The sequence below is a fragment of the Dendrobates tinctorius genome, unplaced genomic scaffold (assembly GCF_039654945.1).
Source record: "Dendrobates tinctorius isolate UK_male_01 unplaced genomic scaffold, ASM3965494v1 ptg000024l, whole genome shotgun sequence".
Taxonomy (NCBI): domain Eukaryota; kingdom Metazoa; phylum Chordata; class Amphibia; order Anura; family Dendrobatidae; genus Dendrobates; species Dendrobates tinctorius.
In genome coordinates this window covers 22,514,186-22,534,870 of record NW_027361692.1, presented here as the reverse complement: position 1 = coordinate 22,534,870, position 20,685 = coordinate 22,514,186, and the positions used below count along the sequence as shown (strand labels likewise).

General features: G+C 42.3%; 1 protein-coding gene across 2 annotated transcripts in view; it reads left to right on the top strand.

Moving 5' to 3' along the window:
- The window catches only part of LOC141084577 (isoaspartyl peptidase/L-asparaginase-like), a 147,821-nt gene that overhangs the window by 10,871 nt on the left and 116,265 nt on the right, over window positions 1-20,685 (top strand). For both annotated transcript variants that reach the window (XM_073569402.1, XM_073569403.1), the window contains exons 3-4: window positions 10,219-10,361; window positions 19,547-19,710. In XM_073569402.1, coding sequence (XP_073425503.1) covers window positions 10,219-10,361; window positions 19,547-19,710 — 307 coding nt within the window. The remainder of the gene's footprint in view (window positions 1-10,218; window positions 10,362-19,546; window positions 19,711-20,685) is intronic.

Genomic DNA, 20,685 nt, shown 5'->3' with positions numbered 1-20,685 from the left:
AATGGGTTCAAATTTTCCTCTAAGTCCTCTATGGTGCAACACTAAACTTCCATGGGATTTGGACTTGTTCTTCAAAAATATCACACATGCTCAATAGATTTTAAAATCTAGAGCATTTAGAGGACAAATCAATACCTTTTATTCTTTTTCATGGTCCACAACCCATTCCTGAACCATTTTTGTGGTGTGGAAATGCACATTATCCTTCTGAAAGAGTCCACTACCATTAAGAAATAATGTTGTTAGGAAAGGGTGTCCTTGGACTACAATAATATTTTGGTAGGCGACTCATGTCACAGTTGCATCCCTTTGGAGCCATTGTTTCCCAGTAGAAGCATAACAGGCATATTTCACTGCCTCTTCCTGCTTGCCTTTTTTCCTGTTGTACATCATTGTGCCATATCTTTTCCAGTTAAGCAACATACCTGCACCTGGCCATCCACATGATGTAAAGCAAAATTTGTATTTTTTTTCAGAACATTCTACAATCTTCCATTGCTCAATGGTCAAGTTCTAATATTCACTGTTGTTGTGGCAGTGTGCAATATGGGCACAAACATTGATCAGCAACTTCACAGCCCATACAAATTAGCATTTTCAGCAATTTTTAGCACTTCGTGTGGTCATCAGTGAAACTTGGCCATCCATGACTTTGCCACTACCATAAAGGTTCAAAAGGAATGAAAAGTCCAGGAAAATGGATCCATAAAATCTAGATGTTTTTATTATTGAACAGCCATAATGCTGCAGATCGGGAGGAGGGAAGAGTGTGGGCGGAGTGTGGGTGGTGATTGTGTGTGTGTATGGTGTGTGAGCTGTGACTGTGTGTGTGTGTATGGTGTGTGAGCTGTGACTGTGTGTGCATGTATGGGCTGTGTCTGTGTGTGCTGGGGTGATCGAGCCTGTGCGGGGGTGACCGGACCTGTGCGGGGGTGATCGGGCCTGTGCGGGGGTGATCGGGCCACTGCGGGGGTGATCGTGCCTCTGCGGGGGTGATCGGGCCTCTGTGTGGGGTGATCGGGCCTCTGTGCGGGGGTGATCGGGCCTGTGTGGGGGGTGATCGGGCCTCTGCGGGGGGTGATCGGGCCTCTGCGGGGGGTGATCGGGCCTGTGCGGGGGGTGATCAGGCCTGTGCGGGGGGTGATCAGGCCTGTGCGGGGGGTGATCAGGCCTGTGCAGGGGGTGATCGGGCCTGAGCAGGGGGCTCTGCGGTGATGTATGTGTGTGTGTGTATGCAGGCATCGACCGATGGGATTACAAGTCGCATCGGGCTATGCCTGCTACACTATCAGTGAGTGACACATTAGCCAATGATGGGACAGTAGTAGTCCCATCATCCGGCTAATGTGTTGCATGTAAAAAAAACAACAACAAAAGAACACATACATTACATGCCAGAAGCCTCACCAACAAGATGGAGGAATTGGAGTTAATGTTGTTGGAACATAATTATGACATGGTGGGGATATCTGAGACATGGCTGGACGAGAGCCATGACTGGGTGGTTAATTTACAGGGCTATAGTCTGTTCAGAAATGACCGAACAAATAAGCGAGGGGGAGGCGTGTGTTTATATGTAAAATCATCCTTAAAACCCATCCTTCGTGATAATATATATGAATCTAATGAAAATGTAGAGTCCCTGTGGGTAGAGATAAGGGGAGGGGGGAAAATAATAAATTAGTGATAGGGGTTTGTTATAAGTCTCCAAAAATAATGGAAGCAACAGAGAATATCCTCATAAAGCAAATAGATGAAGCTGCGACTCAAGGAGAAGTCATTATTATGGGGGACTTCAACTACCCTGAAATACATTGGGGAACCGAAACCTGCAGTTCCAGCAAAGGTACTAGGTTTTTGACAACTATGAGAGACAATTACCTTTCACAACTGGTTCAGGACCCAACAAGAGGGGGGCACTGCTAGACCTAATATTAACCAACAGGCCAGACAGCATATCAAATGTAAGGGTTGAGGGTCACTTGGGTAATAGTGATCACAAATTAATAAGTTTTCATGTATACTTTAATAAGGCTAGTTTCACACTTGCTTTTTTTTGCAGCGCGTTTTTCCCGCAAAAAAACGCATTGAAAAAACGCATACATAAGCATACAACTGCTGCGTTTTTTTCAAGCATTTTTATGAGCATGCATGAAAAAAACGCAGCGTTTTTATGCGTTTGTATGCGTTTTTAGCGCGTTTTTACCGCGTTTGCGTTTTTTTCCAACATTTTTAGGTGGCCCCTCACACTACCCAAACCATGACTTTACTAACCCTAACCCTGACCCTAACCCTAACCCTAACCCTGACCCTAACCCTAACCCTAACCCTGACCCTAATCCTTAACAAAACCATACTTAACCCTAACCCTGACCCTAACCCTAACCCTGACCCTAACCCTAACCCTAACCCTGACCCTAACCCTAACCCTAACCCTAACCCTGACCCTAACCCTTAACAAAACCATACTTAACCCTAATCCTGACCCTAACCCTGACCCTAATCCTTAACAAAACCATACTTAACCCTAACCCTGACCCTAACCCTAACCCTGACCCTAACCCTAACCCTAACCCTGACCCTAACCCTAACCCTAACCCTAACCCTGACCCTAACCCTTAACAAAACCATACTTAACCCTAATCCTGACCCTAACCCTGACCCTAACCCTTAACCAAACCATACTAAACCCTAACCCTGACCCAAAACCCAACCCTAACCCTGACCCTGACCCTAACCCTAACCCTAAACCCCCTTAACTAACCCTAACTCTAACTCAAACCCCTAAATTCCATGGTTAAAAAAAAAAAACGCATATGCAAAAAAACGCTTACATGAGCATGCCAGTGCGCACATATGCGCATCCATAGGCTATAATGGCCCTTTTTAGCGCAAAACGTGCGCATATGTGCGCATGCGCTTTTTTGCAGGGCCAAAAAATGCAACATGATGCGTCTGGAAAATCCAATCGCACACCCCAAAAAAACGCAGCGCATGAAAATCGCATACATGCGCTTACAAGCGCGCAAGTATGCGCACCCATGTTAAAGATAGGGGAAAAAACGCATGCGCAGGTTAGCGTTTTTTTCCAGCGCTAAAAAACGCAAATGTGAAACCAGCCTAAGATGTGTAGTAGAGGGGTTACAAGGACACTAAACTTCAGGAAGGCAAATTTCCAATGGATGAGAGATGATCTTGGTGCAATTAACTGGGACGATATCCTGAGACATAAAAATACACAAAGAAAATGGGAGACGTTTATTAGCATCCTGAATAGGACCTGTGCACAATATATACCATATGGGAATAAACATGCTAGAAATAGGAGGAAACCACTATGGCTAAATAGAGCTGTAAGGGGTGCAATAAGAGATAAAAATAAAGCATTTAGAGAATTAAAGCAAGTAGGTAGTGATGAGGCATTAAATAAATACAGAAAATTAAATAAATTCTGTAAAAAGCAAATCAAGACAGCAAAGATTGAGACAGAGAGACTCATTGCCAGAGAAAGTAAAAATAATCCCAAAATATTCTTTAACGACATAAATAGTAAGAAACTAAAAAATGATAGTGTTGGCCCCCTTAAAAATAGTCTGGGTGAAATGGTGGATGATGATGAGGAAAAGCCAATATGCTAAATGACATTTTTTCAACAGTATTTACACAAGAAAATCCCATGACGGATAACATGATCAGGGATAAAAATTCTCCATTAAATGTCACCTGCTTAACCCAGCAGGAATTACGGCGGCGTCTAAAAAATCACTAAAATTGACAAATCCCCGGGCTCAGATGGGATACATCCCTGAGTACTGCAGGAATTAAGCACAGTCATAGATAGACCATTATTTTTAATCTTTAAAGATCCCATAATAACAGGGTCTGTACCACAGGACTGGCGTATAGCAAATGTGGTGCCAATATTCAAAAAGGGAACAAAAACTGAACTTGGAAATTATAGGCCAGTAAGTTTAACTCAACTGTGGGTAAAATCCAGGAGGGTTTCTAAGAGATACTATACTGGAGTATCTGGAGAAGAATAACCTCATGACCCAATATCAACATGGGTTTACAAGGGACCGTTCCTGTCAGACTAATCTGATAAGCTTTTAAGAAGAAGTAAGTTCTGGACTGGACCAAGGGAATGCAGTGGACATGGTGTACATGGACTTTTCAAAAGCTTTTGATATGGTGCCACACAAAAGGTTGATACATAAAATGAGAACAATGGGGATAGGGGAAAATATGTGTAGGTGGGTTAAGAGCTGGCTCAGGGATAGGAAACAAAGGGTGGTTATTAATGGACCACACTTGGACTGGGTCACGGTTAGCAGTGGGGTACCACAGGGGTCAGTTTTGTGCCCGCTTCTTTTTAGCATATTATTAATGACCTTGTAGGGGGCATAGAGAGTAGAATTTCAATATTTGCAGATGACACTAATCTCTGCAGGGTAATCAATACAGAGGAGGACAATTTTATATTACAGGAGGATTTATGTAAACTAGAAGCTTGGGCTGATAAATGGCAAATGAGCTTTAATGGGGATAAATGTAAGGTCATGCACTTGGGTAGAACGAACATGATGTATAATTATGTGCTTAATTGTAAAACACTGGGCAAAACTGTCACTGAAAAAGACCTGGGTGTATGGGTGGATGACAAACTTACATTTAGTGGCCAGTGTCAGGCAGCTGCTGCAAAGGCAAATAAAATAATGGGATGCATTAAAAGAGGAATAGATGCTCATGAGGAGAACATAATTTTACCTCTTTATATGTAAGTCACCAGTGCGACCACACTTAAAATACTGTGTACAGTTCTGGTCTCTGGGGTATAAGAAAGACATAGCTGAACTGAAGCGGGTGCAGAGAAGCGCGACCAAGGTTATTAGGGTAGTAGGGGGACTGCAATACCAAGACAGGTTATTACACTTGGGGTTATTTAGTTTGGAAAATCGAAGGCTTAGGGGTGATCTTATTACAATGTATAAATATATGTGGGGACAGTACAAAGACCTTTCTAATGATATTTTTACTCTTAGACCTGTGACGGGGACAAGGGGGCATCATCTACGTCTGGAGGAAAGAAGGTTTAAGCATACTCAGACGCGGATTCTTTACTGTAAGAGCAGTGAGACTATGGAACTCTCTGCCATATGATGTTGTAATGAGTGATTCCCTAATAAAATTTAAGAACGGACTGGATGCCTTTCTTGAAAAGTATAATATTACAGGGCATATACACTAGTTTCCTTAATATTGCGTTGATCCAGGGAACTAGTCTGATTGCCGTATGTGGAGTCGGGAAGGAATTTTTTTCCCCAATGTGAAGCTTACTGTTTGCCACATGGAGTTTTTTTGCCTTTCTCTGGATCAACATGTTAGGGCAAGTTAGGATAGGATATGGGTTGAACTAGATGGACTTAAAGTCTTCCTTCAACCTTAATAACTATGTTACCATGTTACTATGTTACATACAGAACATACAACATACAGGACATACATATAACATACAACACATAACATAGAGTACATACTCACCATATACACCTAATTCCCCAAAGCCATCGATCTCCTGTAATAAAGATAAAATAATAAACCACCCTATACTCACCTCTCCACCATAGTCCAGAAAATAACGAGGGTCCCATGACAATCTCCCATGGAGAGCAGCTGCATCAGCTGATGCGACCGCTCTCCAGGGGCTCCAGCAGTGAAATGAGAGGCAGAGGTATCCCTCTGCTGGGAAAGAGGTCCCGTAACCCTAACCCTAGCCCTAACCCTAACCCTAGCCCTAACCCTAATTCTCACACACCATTGCTGTAAAGTGAGACCCTGAACTCAGGAAACCTCAGTGATGGACTGCAGGAGGCATTATCTCCTGTCATTTCATCACTGGGAGGCCCTATAGAGCAGTCACATCACCTGATGTCACTGTTCTCTAGGGGAGATCATCATGGGACCAGCATTATTAATTGGACTGTGTCGGACAGGGAGTATACGGTTGGTTTATTATTTTTCATTTTTTTCTAGGAGACGAGGGCGTCGCTTGCATCTGGGAGTGAAAAAAAAAGATGAAAACCGTGTTGTGCTTTATTTCAATAAAATACTTTATTCTTATGTGTGTGGTTTTTTTTAACCCTTTCAAAAGATTAATAATGGATCGGTGTCTTATTGACGCCTCTCCATTATTAATCGGGCTTAGTGCTACCTTCCAATAGGAAGGTGACATTAACCCCTTATATTACCCCATATCCCACCGCTACACGGGAGTGGGAAGAGAGGGGCTAAGTGCCAGAGCTGGCGCATCTTTTAGATGTGCCATTTCTGGGGCAGCTACGGGCTGGTATTTGTATCCAGGGGGGGCAATATCCATGGCCCCTTCCTAGGCTATGAATATCAGCCTGCAGCTGTCTGAGTAGCCTTTCTTGCAATAAAATATAGGGGGACCCCACGCCATTTTTTGAGGGGTTCACCTATTTTAATAGCCAGTAAAGGCTAGGCATACTGCTGCAGGCTGATATTCATAGCCTGGAAAGGGGCCATGGGTATTACCCCCTTCCCAGGCTACAAATATTGCCCCCCCGGCCGTCGGCTTTCCCCCTCTGGTGCAGAAAATTGCATGGGAGCCCACACCATTTTTTTTAAATTTATATCGCTATATATCTATAGATATATCTATGGCTAAATCTATAGATTTATCTATGGATATATCTATAGATAGATATATGGATAGATCTATCTATCCTTCTATCTAGCTATCTATCTATCTATCCATCTATCCATCTATCCATCTATCCACCTATCTATCCATCTATCTGTCTATCTGTCTATCTATCCTTTTATCCATCTATCCTTCTGGGACGCCCTCACACCCAGGGCAGTGGGGTACTTGGTACCAGGCCTGATGGTCCTCAATGGGAGATGTCACGGTGGCTGGAACCCGGCCCGTGGCACTGGGCGCCCTTTGTAAATGTTCAGTGTCAATGTGTAAGTTGTGACGCCACCTGTGGTGTTCGGCAATGAAGATGTAAGCCGACGCTGCAGACAGATCCTCTGGAACAGACGGTGTGGTGCAGCAGTGATGCTGTAGCCCTCCACAGGCAGGGCTGTAGTCCCAGGGCAGAGTAGGTGAAGTGACACTTAGATGGTGTAGTGTCAGGCGCGAGGGATGTAGCAGTGCTGGGCAGGTTGGCGCAGGAATAAGTGGAGGACACCAGTGCATGTAGTTCCAAAGCTTTACTCACAGTCTGTTGTACAAACAGGTGCCTGCCTCCGTGCCGTGTCCTCTGTGTCAGGGACTCAGTCAACCTCCAGGCCAGGTGGAATACTCCTTTCCACCACTGCGCCAACATGTGCCTTTCTGAACGCCTCCTCTTATAGCGCCTTTAAATGAAGTACTCCTAGTACTGAGTTACACTGGAGTTCCTCCTGTCCGATGTTCTTATGAACTCTACTTGTACGGCAGACAGCTGTAGCCTGCTTCGGGCTACTAAGTCCCGGCTCACTATCCAGTTGCTGTTGTGCCCCCAAGTCTTGTGTGGGAATAAAGTGGTCACTACTTATATTCCTCCAGTGTCTGCTGCAGGACCATTAGTATCCATACAACCTCGGGGACCGGGCCCCGGCCTTGCGCTTGGAACTTCTAGGAAGGGCTCTCTTCTAACCCACGTCCTCTGTTCCCTTTTACTCCTCACGTTCCGTACTAGTCTTTCTTTCTATGGAGAATCAGGCTTTCAGTCTATGTTGCTCTCTCTCTTCCTTTCCCGTGCCAGCAGACCCAGGTCACTGGGATCTGCTGCAGCACTTCCATCCATCTATCCCTATCCAGGGATCTTCTTCTCCAACTCTCTAACCAACTGACTGACTGTTGTCCTAAACTCTTCCCACTCCTTGTAATGTAATCTAACTCCACCCACCTCCCAGCACATTTCATGTTCCAAGCAGGGAGCCACCAATGGGTGCTTTGCTATACTCCAAGCAGGGAGCCACTGAAGGTGCTTTGCTACACTACGTTGTGGTGTGGGGTGCAGGTGCTGGAGCGTGGTCAGGAGTCTCCACCTTACCTGGATGGTGGGATACCACACCTCAGGAGGAGGTGCAGTACCTCTGTGGTGACTGAGCCTCAGGGGCGAAAACACTTCTATCTATCTATCTAAATAGAAAAAACAGACAGCAGCACAAGCTTGAGCAGATTTTGGGTGCAATACTTCCTGAGCAATACGGTTGTCCAATGCAAAATATAAATGGAAAAAAATAAGGCAGCACTCCAGTTCAAGGAAAAATTGTTGGCTTTAACCCAGCACCAAGTGGTGCAATGTTTTGACCTCACAGCACGGTCTTTGCTTGACAAAGACCGTGCGTGAGGTCGAAATGTTGCACCACTTGGTGCTGGATTAAAGTCCACAATTTTTCCTTGAACTGGAGTGCTGCCTGATTTTTTTCCATTTATCTATCTATCTGTCTATCTGTGGGTGTAATGGAGTGTGGGTTGGACCAATGTAAATGAGGTGGTTGGACAGAAATGACATCACAAATTTTTTTTTTTTGTTAAATAACATATCTTTATTTAGCTTACAAAAACGCATACAAATCCTCAGGCAAAACCGCACTGAAAAACCGCATCAAATCCGCAGCAAAAACGCATCAAAAGCGCACATGCGTTTTCTGCCAAGTGCTGTGGGAGAATCCGCACCATGTGCACACAGCCTTAGGGGTCTCTGTGAAATGTGGACCTTTTTCCCCAGTTGAGCTGACTCCCTCTCTTCTTTGACGACCTGAATGACTGCCCTGCCTTTGACCAATTTGGCTAAGTACTAACCTGTCAGGAACACAGCACTGAACTTGCTCACTGAGCCAGTGCGCGTGTCCTGAGTAAAGCGAAACAGTGCTCAAAGATACCTGTGGAGCGGGCAGCAACCGAGTAGATGCGCACTTCAGAGCCGCAGGACCTGAAGCACGTGACTGCTAGAGGCGTGGCCTAAACTCCACAGAGCTAGGAGCTGCAAGAGAATTCCTAGCAGAGTAACTGCGAGACAAAGTTACCAAGGGGCATAGACAGGGAGAATAGTCAGGACATAGCCAATGAGTCACATACAGAGATAGCTGCAAGGTACCAAAGTGGCGAGCAGAGAGTAGTCAGGTCACAGGCAATGAGTCATACACAGATAATAACACAGTACAAAATCAACAGGCAAACTCACAACGGGAAACAGAACCGGGTCAGAACCATATAAACAAGCTATAGCAACAAACATGCACTCGGGGGTCAGCACACTAGGCCAAAGGCAAAAGTATAACTGGCAGGGATTGAAGCTTCCCAGGGGTTTAAGAAGCTCTCCCAGAACCAGAAAGAGGCCACAATCATTAACCCCAAGTGTGCAGGTCAAAACCTGCACAGAACTCCAGACATTAACCCCCGGTGTGCAGCTCAAAAACCTGCACTGGGATCATGACATAACCACTAGATATGAGGAATACTCCAGAAGACTTAATGTTTTAGAGATGTTCTGCCCAAGTTATCTAGTCATAAAACTCCATTTTTCCTGCTTAAAAAAACATCAAGTTTTATGAACTGACTGTTCGATTACTTTCCTGATATACCCCATCCTTGACAATCACCATTGTGATGACATAGTCAGTGTTATTAGTTCATCTGTCAGTGGTTGTAATGTTTTGGCTTAGTGTAGGAGCTGGTGAAAGAAAACAAGCAAATGCCACCAGAATGAATAACTTACTGTTATTTCCAATATATGTGGTAATAATAAAAATTAAAAATGATTAATGTTGTTAATCACAAGAAAATAAGTTATATTTATTTTCCATCCTGAATGTTTAGAAACTATTTCCATCCTGCTTTTTATGTATCTGCTGGTTTTAATATTATGTGTGATCTCATCTGGTGAGAAAAACACCAGCTACCCAAAGTATTTATCTGCAGAATGAATGACACCAGCGCCCTGCAGACTTCATGATTAAAAAAAAAGCAAGACAGAAATTTTTATGACTAAAACAGTGCAATGATATTATTAGATTGCCAACAGCAACGTATTTACTTAAAAGCTTGTGACAATAAAAGCAAATATTTTTCACTGTAATCAAGTCTAATAGCTGCCAGGATAGTTGTAGTAAATAGCTCTGAAATGGGTTTTCTAATATTTTTCCAAAGCTTTAGGGCAATAATGTTTTCTGTGTTTCAAACTGAATTGCATCCTACAGGTCATGGGGCTGTGTTGAATGCGGACGGTGATGTGGAACTTGATGCAATTATAATGGATGGCAAAAATCTTGCTGTAGGTGCAGTCTCTTGCATCAAGAATATTGCGAACCCTGTCATGTTTGCACGCAAAATCATGGAGCAGGTAAAATACTATTCTTTTGTCTTGATATAAATTGCAAACTGCATGTAATTTAAAAATACAAAAAGACAATACCAGAAATGTGGGCCTAAATACACAACTGTAATGTGGACAAATAGTGACAATCTTTACAATTCTGAACCTGGTTACATTAGAACTACACTTTACACTTTCATTTCCCATTAGGACAGTTGTAATAAAATTTTAAAAAACCATAGAATGTGTTCAGGTCTATTTTATTTTTCAATGATAATCTGAGGGTTGCTTGCTACTGTGTTTCCCACAGTAAAACATTGAAGTTACCTTGATTTTACAAGGACTCATGGGCAACCAATAATCACATTGTAGCTCTAGCCTTCAGATAAAAAAAATGTCCATCAACTGCTTATAAATATTTTATTACCCACTTCATAGGTAAAAATTTTACTTTCCTGAACATTTTTGTTTTATTTCTTTGACCAACTACCCAAGAAAAAGGTATTTATGCTGATATCTTTAATTAAAGGGACTTCCTGGAACTTCTGATCAGTGGAAGTGCGAAACCTGATGCCCCCACCAACCTGCAACACCGGCAGGCAGAAATGCTCAGTTGCTGAGCTATACAACACAGCTCTGTCAACTCTGTAGTGACTGCATCACTGGTGGACACAGATAGAAAAGGGGCCCTATGCAAGAGCAAAAAATGGTCCCTTTGCAGTCCTATAGCTCATTATAATGCACAACTCCACCTGTTTTAGGGGTGTAAATGGGTCACCTAACGTCTTAGGCCCTTGAGCAGCTGCACTGATTGGACTAATGGTGTTTCCACTCCTGGGTCACAGACAATTACTGCACATCCACCCCCTATTAATTAGAGTAGAGAGTGGAGGTGTAGCACTTGGTGGAGTACACTATATAGTTGATGGAGCTGACTGAGCACTTCTGCTGGCATCAAGATCAGCAGGTGTGATGGGTGTCACACCCCCACTGATCAGATATCGATAACCTATCCTAAGTATAGGCCGTCAATATAAAAGTTCTGGACAAGCTGTTTGATCATTATTAGTGATGAGCGAGTATACTTGTTACTCGAGATTTCCTGAGCATGCTCGAGTGGTCTCCGAGTATTTGGATGTGCTCAGAGATATAGTTTCTGTCGCAGTCTGTCACAGTAGCTGCATGATTTGTGGCTGCTAGACAGCCTGAATACATGTGTGGATTTCCTAACAAACAGGCAATCCCCACATGTATTCATGCTGTCTAGCAGCCGCAAATTATGCAGCTACAGCGACACAAACTAAATCTCCGAGCACATCCAAATACTAGGAGATCACTAGCGCATGCTGGGGAAATGTCGAGTAACAAGTATACTCGCTCTTCACTAATCATTATCAAGCACCTTTCCTATTCTTTAAACCATCACAGGTGCATGATACCTGCAGATCATGCATGCATCCTGACAGCTTTCAGTAGATATGATGTCTCTGATCCTGCTCACCTCTGGATGCAGAATTGAGGGGAGCTAAAAAAAAACTTTTTCATTTATTCTTCTGGCTGTTCATTAATCATCACAAATTGCTTGCGAACTCCCCTGTTACCCTACGAATATCATATCTGATGCACTGAAAAAGTATAACTGAGACTTGTGATGAACTTGCACCAGAAAATTAATGTTATGATGCAAATATAAACCCCAAATATCCATAGGTTCCATGACAAAAATAGATGACACAGCAACATTTTTTAGCATAACAACACTAAGTTTGAGAAGTATAAACATAGTAAGAAATCAATGTTGGGTTCCCAAAGTACAAAAAAAGTTCTGGTCAGGATTGTTTACCTTTTGAACAAGCTTCATATGCATGAAACAAATTTGTTTACCAACAATTTTATCCAGCCCAGTTTTGGTGTAAAATTATGTCCAACTTGCTTTTTTCCTCTGTTTTCTTTGTGTTGTTCCATACAAAGGAAATAAACATGTGTATAACAAAAAAATAATTCCAATAATTTTCTAGGAGAATTATTTAATTTTCTGGAACAATTTCATGGGTGCTGTCACAGTCATGCTGGCGCCTTGGCAGGGTGGCGCGAGTGAGGAGGTTGTGGCCCCACTGTGCCACAATCCAGACTACCCTGGAAGGAGCGTGACTAAGATAGCTACCTTGGTCTTTGCTGGAGCCTCTGATGGTGAGGTCAGGCTTGTGCAGCAGGTAGCTGCCAGGTGCCACTCCAGGGTGGTGTCCGGCTGTGGCTGCTGATCCCACTCAGGGAGACGAAACATTAGGACAGGTGCGACTCAACTGACAGACAGGCAGGTGAGCACGGCAGGCACGGCTGGTACCCTGTCAAGTGGGTATGGCTGAGACACAGGCAGGCAGGCATGGCTGAGACACTGGCAGGCGGCACGGCTGAGACACTGGGAGGCGGCACGGCAGAAACACAGGGCAGGCAGGCACAACTGAGACACAGGGCAGGCAGGCATGGCTGAGACACAGGGCAGGCACGGCTGAGACAGATAGTTATAACAAATTATGATTGTATTGCACATAAAACATTTCTCATCATAAATTCAACACTACAGATTTGAAACACAAATTAATTAAATAATTACCCAAGTATTGATACACCTCATGCTTCTGCTTTTTACACAGCCTCCTCCTGCACCTCACGCTCCTCCTTTTAGCATCAATCAAAGGGGATATATAATATAGTAATATCATCCACAGAGAATATATAGTATAATAGTATAAGGCACTATACGCTCTCTCCCTCTGCAGTCCCGCTGTCCACTCATTGTCCCGCTCTCGCCCTCCGAAGCCCAGCTCTCCACTTGCCATCCCGCATTCTCCCTCAGCAGCCCCGCTATCCATCTTCCATCCTGCTCTCTCTCTCCGCAGGCCCTGTTTCCACAAGCCATCCAGCGCTCTCCCTCAGCAGCCCTGCTTACGCTCTGCAGTCCCACTGTCTCCCTCCGCAGCCAGCTCTCCATCCACTGTCAAGCTCTCACCTTCAGCAGCCCCACTCTTCAATCGCCATCCCGCATTCTCCCTCCACAGCCTTGATCTCTCCCTTAGCAGCCCCTGTCTCCACTGGCCATCCCGCTCTCTCCCTCCGCAGCACCGCTCTCCATTGGCCGTCCCACTCTCTCCCTCTGTAGCCTTGCTCTCCATGTGCCGTCCCACTCTATCCCTCTGCAGCCCTGCTCTCCATCCATGTCCCGCTCTCTCCCTCACATCTCCACGCTCCACCTGGGTCCTGCACTTTCCCTCTGCAACCCCACTCTCCACCAGCCAACCCTCCCTCTTCCCAGACATGCAGGAAATAGTTGTATATTTCTTGTGTGCACCTCTCCTTTCTTTTCGTACATTTTTTTAATCCCAAAACGTTATAGAATATTTAGCTTGCATCCATAATTTATATTATAACCAGTGTCCCTACCACCTATTCCATCAACATTCAGCTATTTTCAACTTCCCCAATGTTCCACCCATGTCTGCCAATATGTACTTATCATCCTGATTAACAAGTTACGCAAAATTATCAACAAGTGTGGAGTTAATCGCTGTACGGTTTGCGTTTTTGCACTTGATAAAACTAAATTCATTAGCTAATATTATGGTTTTTCTCAAAGAATTACATCCTTTATAAGCTGTGATGCACACCATGTCATTTATTGTATTTGTTGTCTTGTTTGTAAAGTAAAATATATTGGTTGCACTACACGCAAAATTAAAAAATGCATAGCGGAACATCTCACTAATATTCAAAATTGGAATGCTGCTTATTTGTGTGCCTCAAAGCACTTTGTGAATTTTCATCATGGGGATGTTACCCATTTTGCTTTTTATGTCTTTGAAAAAATGTATTGTCCTGCACGTGGGGGAAACTAGCATTAACCATGCGGGAAGCATACTGGATATTAAAATTAGATACTAAATTCCAAAAAGGGATGAATTCAAGGAATGATTTGTTCTATATTTATTGATCAGTGATTCAGGTCCCGTTATTTACACACATGTCCAATGAATAATTAATTAGGTTTTCAACATGCTTTGATTGGTTGTTCTGTTCTATTTATGTGTCTACTTTTTCTCATGTGTTTATCCTATGACTAAGGGTGCGTTCTTGCACTTGAAACGCGTCAGGCTGTTTGATGTTTTAATTATGGCTTAGTTGCCTAATAAAGTATTTTTATTTTATTCACGTTTTGGAGTGCTGCTATTTTTCTAATTTTTCCTATTCTGCGCTCACTGGCTAGCTCTGCACCCACCTGCTTTCTAATGTGGCTCAACCCACTTGGCTCCATCTGTGGATCTTGTTGAAGCTCCCATACCTCCCTCTCCTATTGTTTCAAGCTGTTAGTCCAGTTCTAGCCTCCAGCTCCTGAACTATCTAACCCAGACTGTTGTCATTACGGTATATTTGGATTGTTCCCTACAACTCCTTTTGCTATTTCCAAGGACCTCCACTACAGCTTGCTGTTCCTTGCTTGTGCTCTTCCAGCCACTAGATTCCTGCAGTGCTTCACGATTAAAGTACCACAGGATGAAGAAGATGAAACAAGGGTAGCTATTTCAGCAAGACAATAATTCCAACACAGTCTAGAAAACTCTCAATTGGTTTCAGAGAAAGAAAATAAAGCTAAAGCTCAGAGTTCATAGAAGGAGCCTGTGGAACCTTCAGGATTTGAAGAGTATTTCTGTGTAAGAATGGACCAAGAACACACCTGAGCAATGCATGCGACTAGTTTTTCCATACAGAAGGTGCATTAACACTGTCAGCCAACAAATGCTTTTGTACGAAGTATTAATTCAATTTCAGTAAGCTCATTCAATAATTTTTCCAGGTGTAATTTCTCATTAGTACACATAACTTAATTTATGGACATCTACAGGTGCTTCTCACAAAATTAGAATATTAAAATATCATCAAAAAGTTAGATTATTTCAGTTCTTCAATACAAAAAGTGAAACTCATATATTATAACATATAACATATTTATTCATGACCTTGTAGGGGGCATGCAGAGTAGAATTTCAATATTTGCAGATGACACTAAACTCTGCAGGGTAATCAATACAGAGGAGGACAATTTAATATTACAGAAGGATTTATGTAAACTAGAAGCTTGGGCTGATAAATGGCAAATGAGCTTTAATGGGGATAAATGTTAGGTCATGCATTTGGGCAGAAGAAATAAGATGTATAATTATGTGCTTAATTGTAAAACACTGGGCAAAACTGTCACTGAAAAAGACCTGGGTGTATGGGTGGACGACAAACTCACATTTAGTGGCCAGTGTCAGGCAGCTGCTGCAAAGGCAAATAAAATAATGGGATGCATTAAAAGAGGCATAGATGCTCATGAGGAGAACATAATTTACCTCTATATAAGTTATTAGTGCGACCACACTTAGAATACTGTGCAAAATTCTGGTCTCCGGTGTATAAAAAGACATAGCTGAACTAGAGCTGGTGCCGAGAAGAGAGACCAAGGTTATTAGAGCACTGGGGGGTCTGCAATACCAAGACAGGTTATTACACTTGGGGTCATTTAGTTTGTAAAAACGAAGGCTTAGGGGTGATCTTATTACAATGTATAAATATGTGAGGGGACAATACCAAGACCTTTCTAATGATCTTTTTACTCTTAGACCTGAGACAGGGATATGGGGGCATCCTCTACGTCTGGGGGAAAGAAGGTTTAGCCATAATCACCAACGCTGATTCTTTACTGTAAGAGGAGTGAGACTATGGAACTCTGCCGCATGATGTTGCAATGAGTGATTCACTACTAAAATTTAAGAAGGGACTGGATGCCTTTGTTAAAAAGCATAATGTTACAAGTTGTACATGTTAGATTCCTTGATAGGGCGTTGATCCAGGGAACTAGTCTCATTGCCATATGTGGAGTCGGGAAGGAATTTTTTTCCCCATTGTGGAACTTAGTGTTTGCTGCATGGTTTTATTTTTTTTGCCTTATCTCAGTAAATTAGAATACTTTATAACACCAACTTGAAAAATGATTTTAAAATCCAAAATGTTGGCCTACTGAAATGTATGTTCAGTAAATGCACTCAATACTTGGTCGGGGCTCCTTTTGCATCAATGACTGTATCAATATGGCATGGCATGTAGGGGATCAGCCTGTGGTACTGCTGAGGTGTTATGGAAGACCAGGTTGCTTTGATAGCAGCCTTCAGCTCGTCTGCATTGTTGGGTCTGGAGTCTCTCATGTGCCTCTTGACAATACCCCATAGATTCTCTATGGGGTTAAGGTCAGGCGAGTTTGCTGGCCAATCAAGTACAGTAATACTGTTGTTTTTAAACCAGATATTGGTACTTTTGGCAGTGTGGACAGTTGCCAAGTCCTGCTGGAGAGTGACATTTCCATCTCTAAAAAACTTGTCGGCAGAGGGAAGCATAAAGTCCTCTAAAATTTCCTGGTAGACGGCTGCGCTGACTTTGGTCTTGATAAAACCCAGTGGACCTACACCAGCAGATGACATGGCTGCTCCCAAAACCATCACTGATTGTGGAAACTTCACACTAGACCTTGGAAATTAAGGTCCCTGAGTCTGGAGGATGAGTGGAGGGACAGACAATCCAAGCTGCTTGATGTGAATTTTCCACAATCAGTGATGGTTTGAGAAACCATGTCATCTACTGGTGTAAGTCCACTATGTTTTATCAAGACCAAAGTCAGTGCAGAATCATATTTCCAGCTCAGTTTACCATATAGTAAATATGGGGAATAAAAAAAAATATTTGTGTAATTGCACTTTTTGTTGCAATTTCAATGCACTTTGAATTTTTTTCCCACTTTCCAGTGCATCACATGATAAAATAAATGATGTAATTTGAAAGTACAACTCGCCTCGCAAACGTATATGTGAAAGGAAAAATAGAAAAGTTACAAGCTGGAAAAACCAAAAAATAGTGAAAATTGCCTGGCTGTGAAGGGGTTTAAATCTGCTCAAGTTCTTTCTGCTCTATTACATTTTATACTACATATGAATTTAAACTTAAAAATTTTGGAGAAGATTTCTAAAAGCATCCATGTTGCATTTTCTAAGATTGTTTTATCTGTCTGAGAATTATTTGATTATGCATGATTTGTAAAAAGTCCATAATATAGTAGTTCAGTTTATTTTCTTTTCTGAGCAGTGAAGCCGGTGTTCCTCTTTTGCGAAAGAACTGTGGGGAGGCCAAATATGACAGACCATTTTTTAGCTTTCTAAACTAGTTGATTCTTTTTTCTTCTCTCTATAAAGTGAGCTGAGGTGAGTTACACAGCTTGAGGCTTTTTCATGTACTATCCACTTTGGTGTTCTTTCTCACTGGTAATTTGATTTTTTATCTTAGGAAGTTGTTTTTTTTCTCTCCCGAATAAATAATGCATTCATTAAAGGAGCCCTTCCTTGAACTTTTTTTTAACCAAATCTATGTGTATGTGTATATACTGTACTGTGAGTATGTTTATATACTCATCTACTGCCACCTTCTTCAGTATCCAGTGTTGTTCTGCTCATTTTCTTTGTGTGTCACAGCTCTTCAGTCACTCCAGGTCACTCTATGCTCTATGCTTCAGCCGAAAGTCTCTTTTAGGCTATGTGCCCACGTAGCATTTTAAAACGCTCACTAAAAACTGGACTCCTTCCCAGAAATCGCGCGTTTTTTTCCCGCGCGATTTCACCGCGATTTTACCGCGATTATTATCGCGATTTTGCCGCGATTTTCACATGCGATATTCAAGCACTTTCCAAGCGATTTGAAGCATCGCTTGGAAAGTGATTGACAGGTTGGTGAGGTCACCTGTGAGCAGCTTTTTACTATTGAGGCCGCCTATGCGGCATCAATAGTAAAAGATAGAATGTTAAAATGCTAAAAAAAAATAAAAAAATCGGTGTATATTTACCTTCCGGCATCCGCGCTGCATTCCCGGGCCTCAGCGTTCCCAGTAATGCCTTGCGAGACCTGTGATGACGTAGTCTCGCGTTGCTATAGCGATCTCGCGAGACCGCTAGAGTCACGCGAGACTACGTCATTACAGGGCCTTGCCGCAAGGCATTACTGGGAACGCTAGGCCGGGAATGCAGCGCGGGACATCGGAAGGTAAATATACCCCGATTTTTTATTTTTTATTCTTTTTTTTACAGGGGTATGGTACCCAGGGCCTGGAGGACAGTCTCCTCTCCTCCACACCGTGGGTACCAACCGCACATGAGACGCTTAACTTCCCACATGGTGGGCATAGCCACATGCTGGAAGTAAGCGATTCTCATGCATTCCTATGGGTGCGGAATCGCGGCAATTCTTTGCGATTCCGCACAAAAGAATGAGCATGCTGCGATTTTTTCCGCGATGCGATTCTGCCACGGAAAAAAGCGCAGCATTAGCACAGCATGTGCGGAATGCCATAGGAATGCATGGGGGGCGTTCTGTACACGATTTTTAAATGTGTTCGCGCCGAAAATCGCGGCAAAAACGCTTAAAAATCGCTACGTGGGCACACAGCCTTACAGTCTCATTCTGACTCTCTGTAAGCTAACATTATAAAAGTCACTTCTGGGTCAAACAGAGTGCAGCATGACCCGGAGAGTCTACATTTCTGTTTTTTTTCAGTCAAGATGGGGTGCAGAGTGTACAATATTGAGAAAAAAATGATCTTTTTTAAATTTACCAAATGGCTGCAATGAAACAAAGAGTGAAAAATTTTAAGGGGTCTGAATAGTTTTCGTACCCACTGTATATAGCAAAATTTCTACTAAAAGTGGCAGCAATATTCATACTACAAAAAATATTGAAAAAAAACCTAAAAGCTAATGCATGGCTCAATTGCTAAATTATGCTTCCTTCAGATAGGGCAATTTAATCTTAATACTAGGTTTAATACAGCCATGGGACATGTAAAACAATGCGAAAAGCTGGTTTCACAGGTTTCTTGACCCAAACTCAACAGCTACGAGGCAATTGAGTTTGGATCATGATACCAGTGGTCTGTCTGGACATCGTGGTTTGTACTTGGATCGTGACTGTCGGACGTGTGATAAGGCCATAGGATTGTTTCTATTTTTAATGGTATACAAGAGAATAGGTTTTATAAGTTTTAATTGTGTGGGAAATAGGGCATATTTTTGTCATGACATCTTCTGCATCAGCTGTACTATGGTATTTTACAGATATATTATTTTAATTGTGTTTTATAGACTCCACACATTATGTTAACTGGAAGTGGAGCCAATAAATTTGCTGAAAAATTAAATATTGAAAAAATCCCAACAGAAAAACTGGTAACTACAAATGCTGTTGAAGAATGGGAACAATACAAAAAATATAATCAAAGTGTAACAAGTCTTTTTAGCACTGAAAGGTAAGTGCAAGATAAAGGTACTAAATAAATAAATACATCCATTTTTCAATTTTTAAATTAATTTATCAGATTCCCTTTATATTTACCAAAAAATTCAACAGTACTGATCCTAAGGGCCAGGGTCAGACTTGTGAGGAATTTGCACAAGTCTCGCATGTCAATACCCAGCACTCGAATCGGAGGGTTCAGCTGCATGTATTTCTATGCAGCTGAATACTCGGTCCCAAGTGCCGGCGGCAGTGCCAGGTATTGACGTGCGAGACTCGAGCGAGTTTCTCGCAAGTCTGACCTCGGCCTTAGGATGCTTGTACCACCCCAATCAACATCTTATGAAAAAGGATGTCTTGAAAGTCTGCAATAAGGCCCTTTTTCACCAAGACAATAGATGTATAACAAACTCATATCCTCAGAAAATGCATTTTCTCTACAATTTGATCGTACAAAACAAAATGTCATTTTTGTATGTGGACATAAAGTGAGATGCCATTCTGATGTACAGACTTCGTAATGGGTCCATAAAAATCAAGATATTTGTAGAGGACTCGGAGAATGGCATCAAATAATAATGCAGCTTCCTATCCTCTGCAATGACCCATTCTATGCACTTTTGCTATTTACAATGCTTTATCTCAAACTGATATTCTGTTTTATTACTTGCAGCACATTAGATTCTAGACATCTCTCTGTAGTGCTTTTCAATAATATAAAAACATTTCTTTAGTGTCTATTATGGCTATTATTATTTTCATTAAATTTGCCCTATACTGCTGAGTGTATGGTCCACTTATAGTACATGGGTATTACTGAGGAAAAAGGTATGGTGGAAAATTAGGTCAATCATATTTGTTATATAGATGATGCTGATATTATTTGGTGGACTATGTAAGGCACTTACTTTCTAGAGTCAGATTTAGCCACCGTATTGCTGGGTTAAAGAACATGACTGCCTAGAGTTGAAACGTAAAAGATGAATGG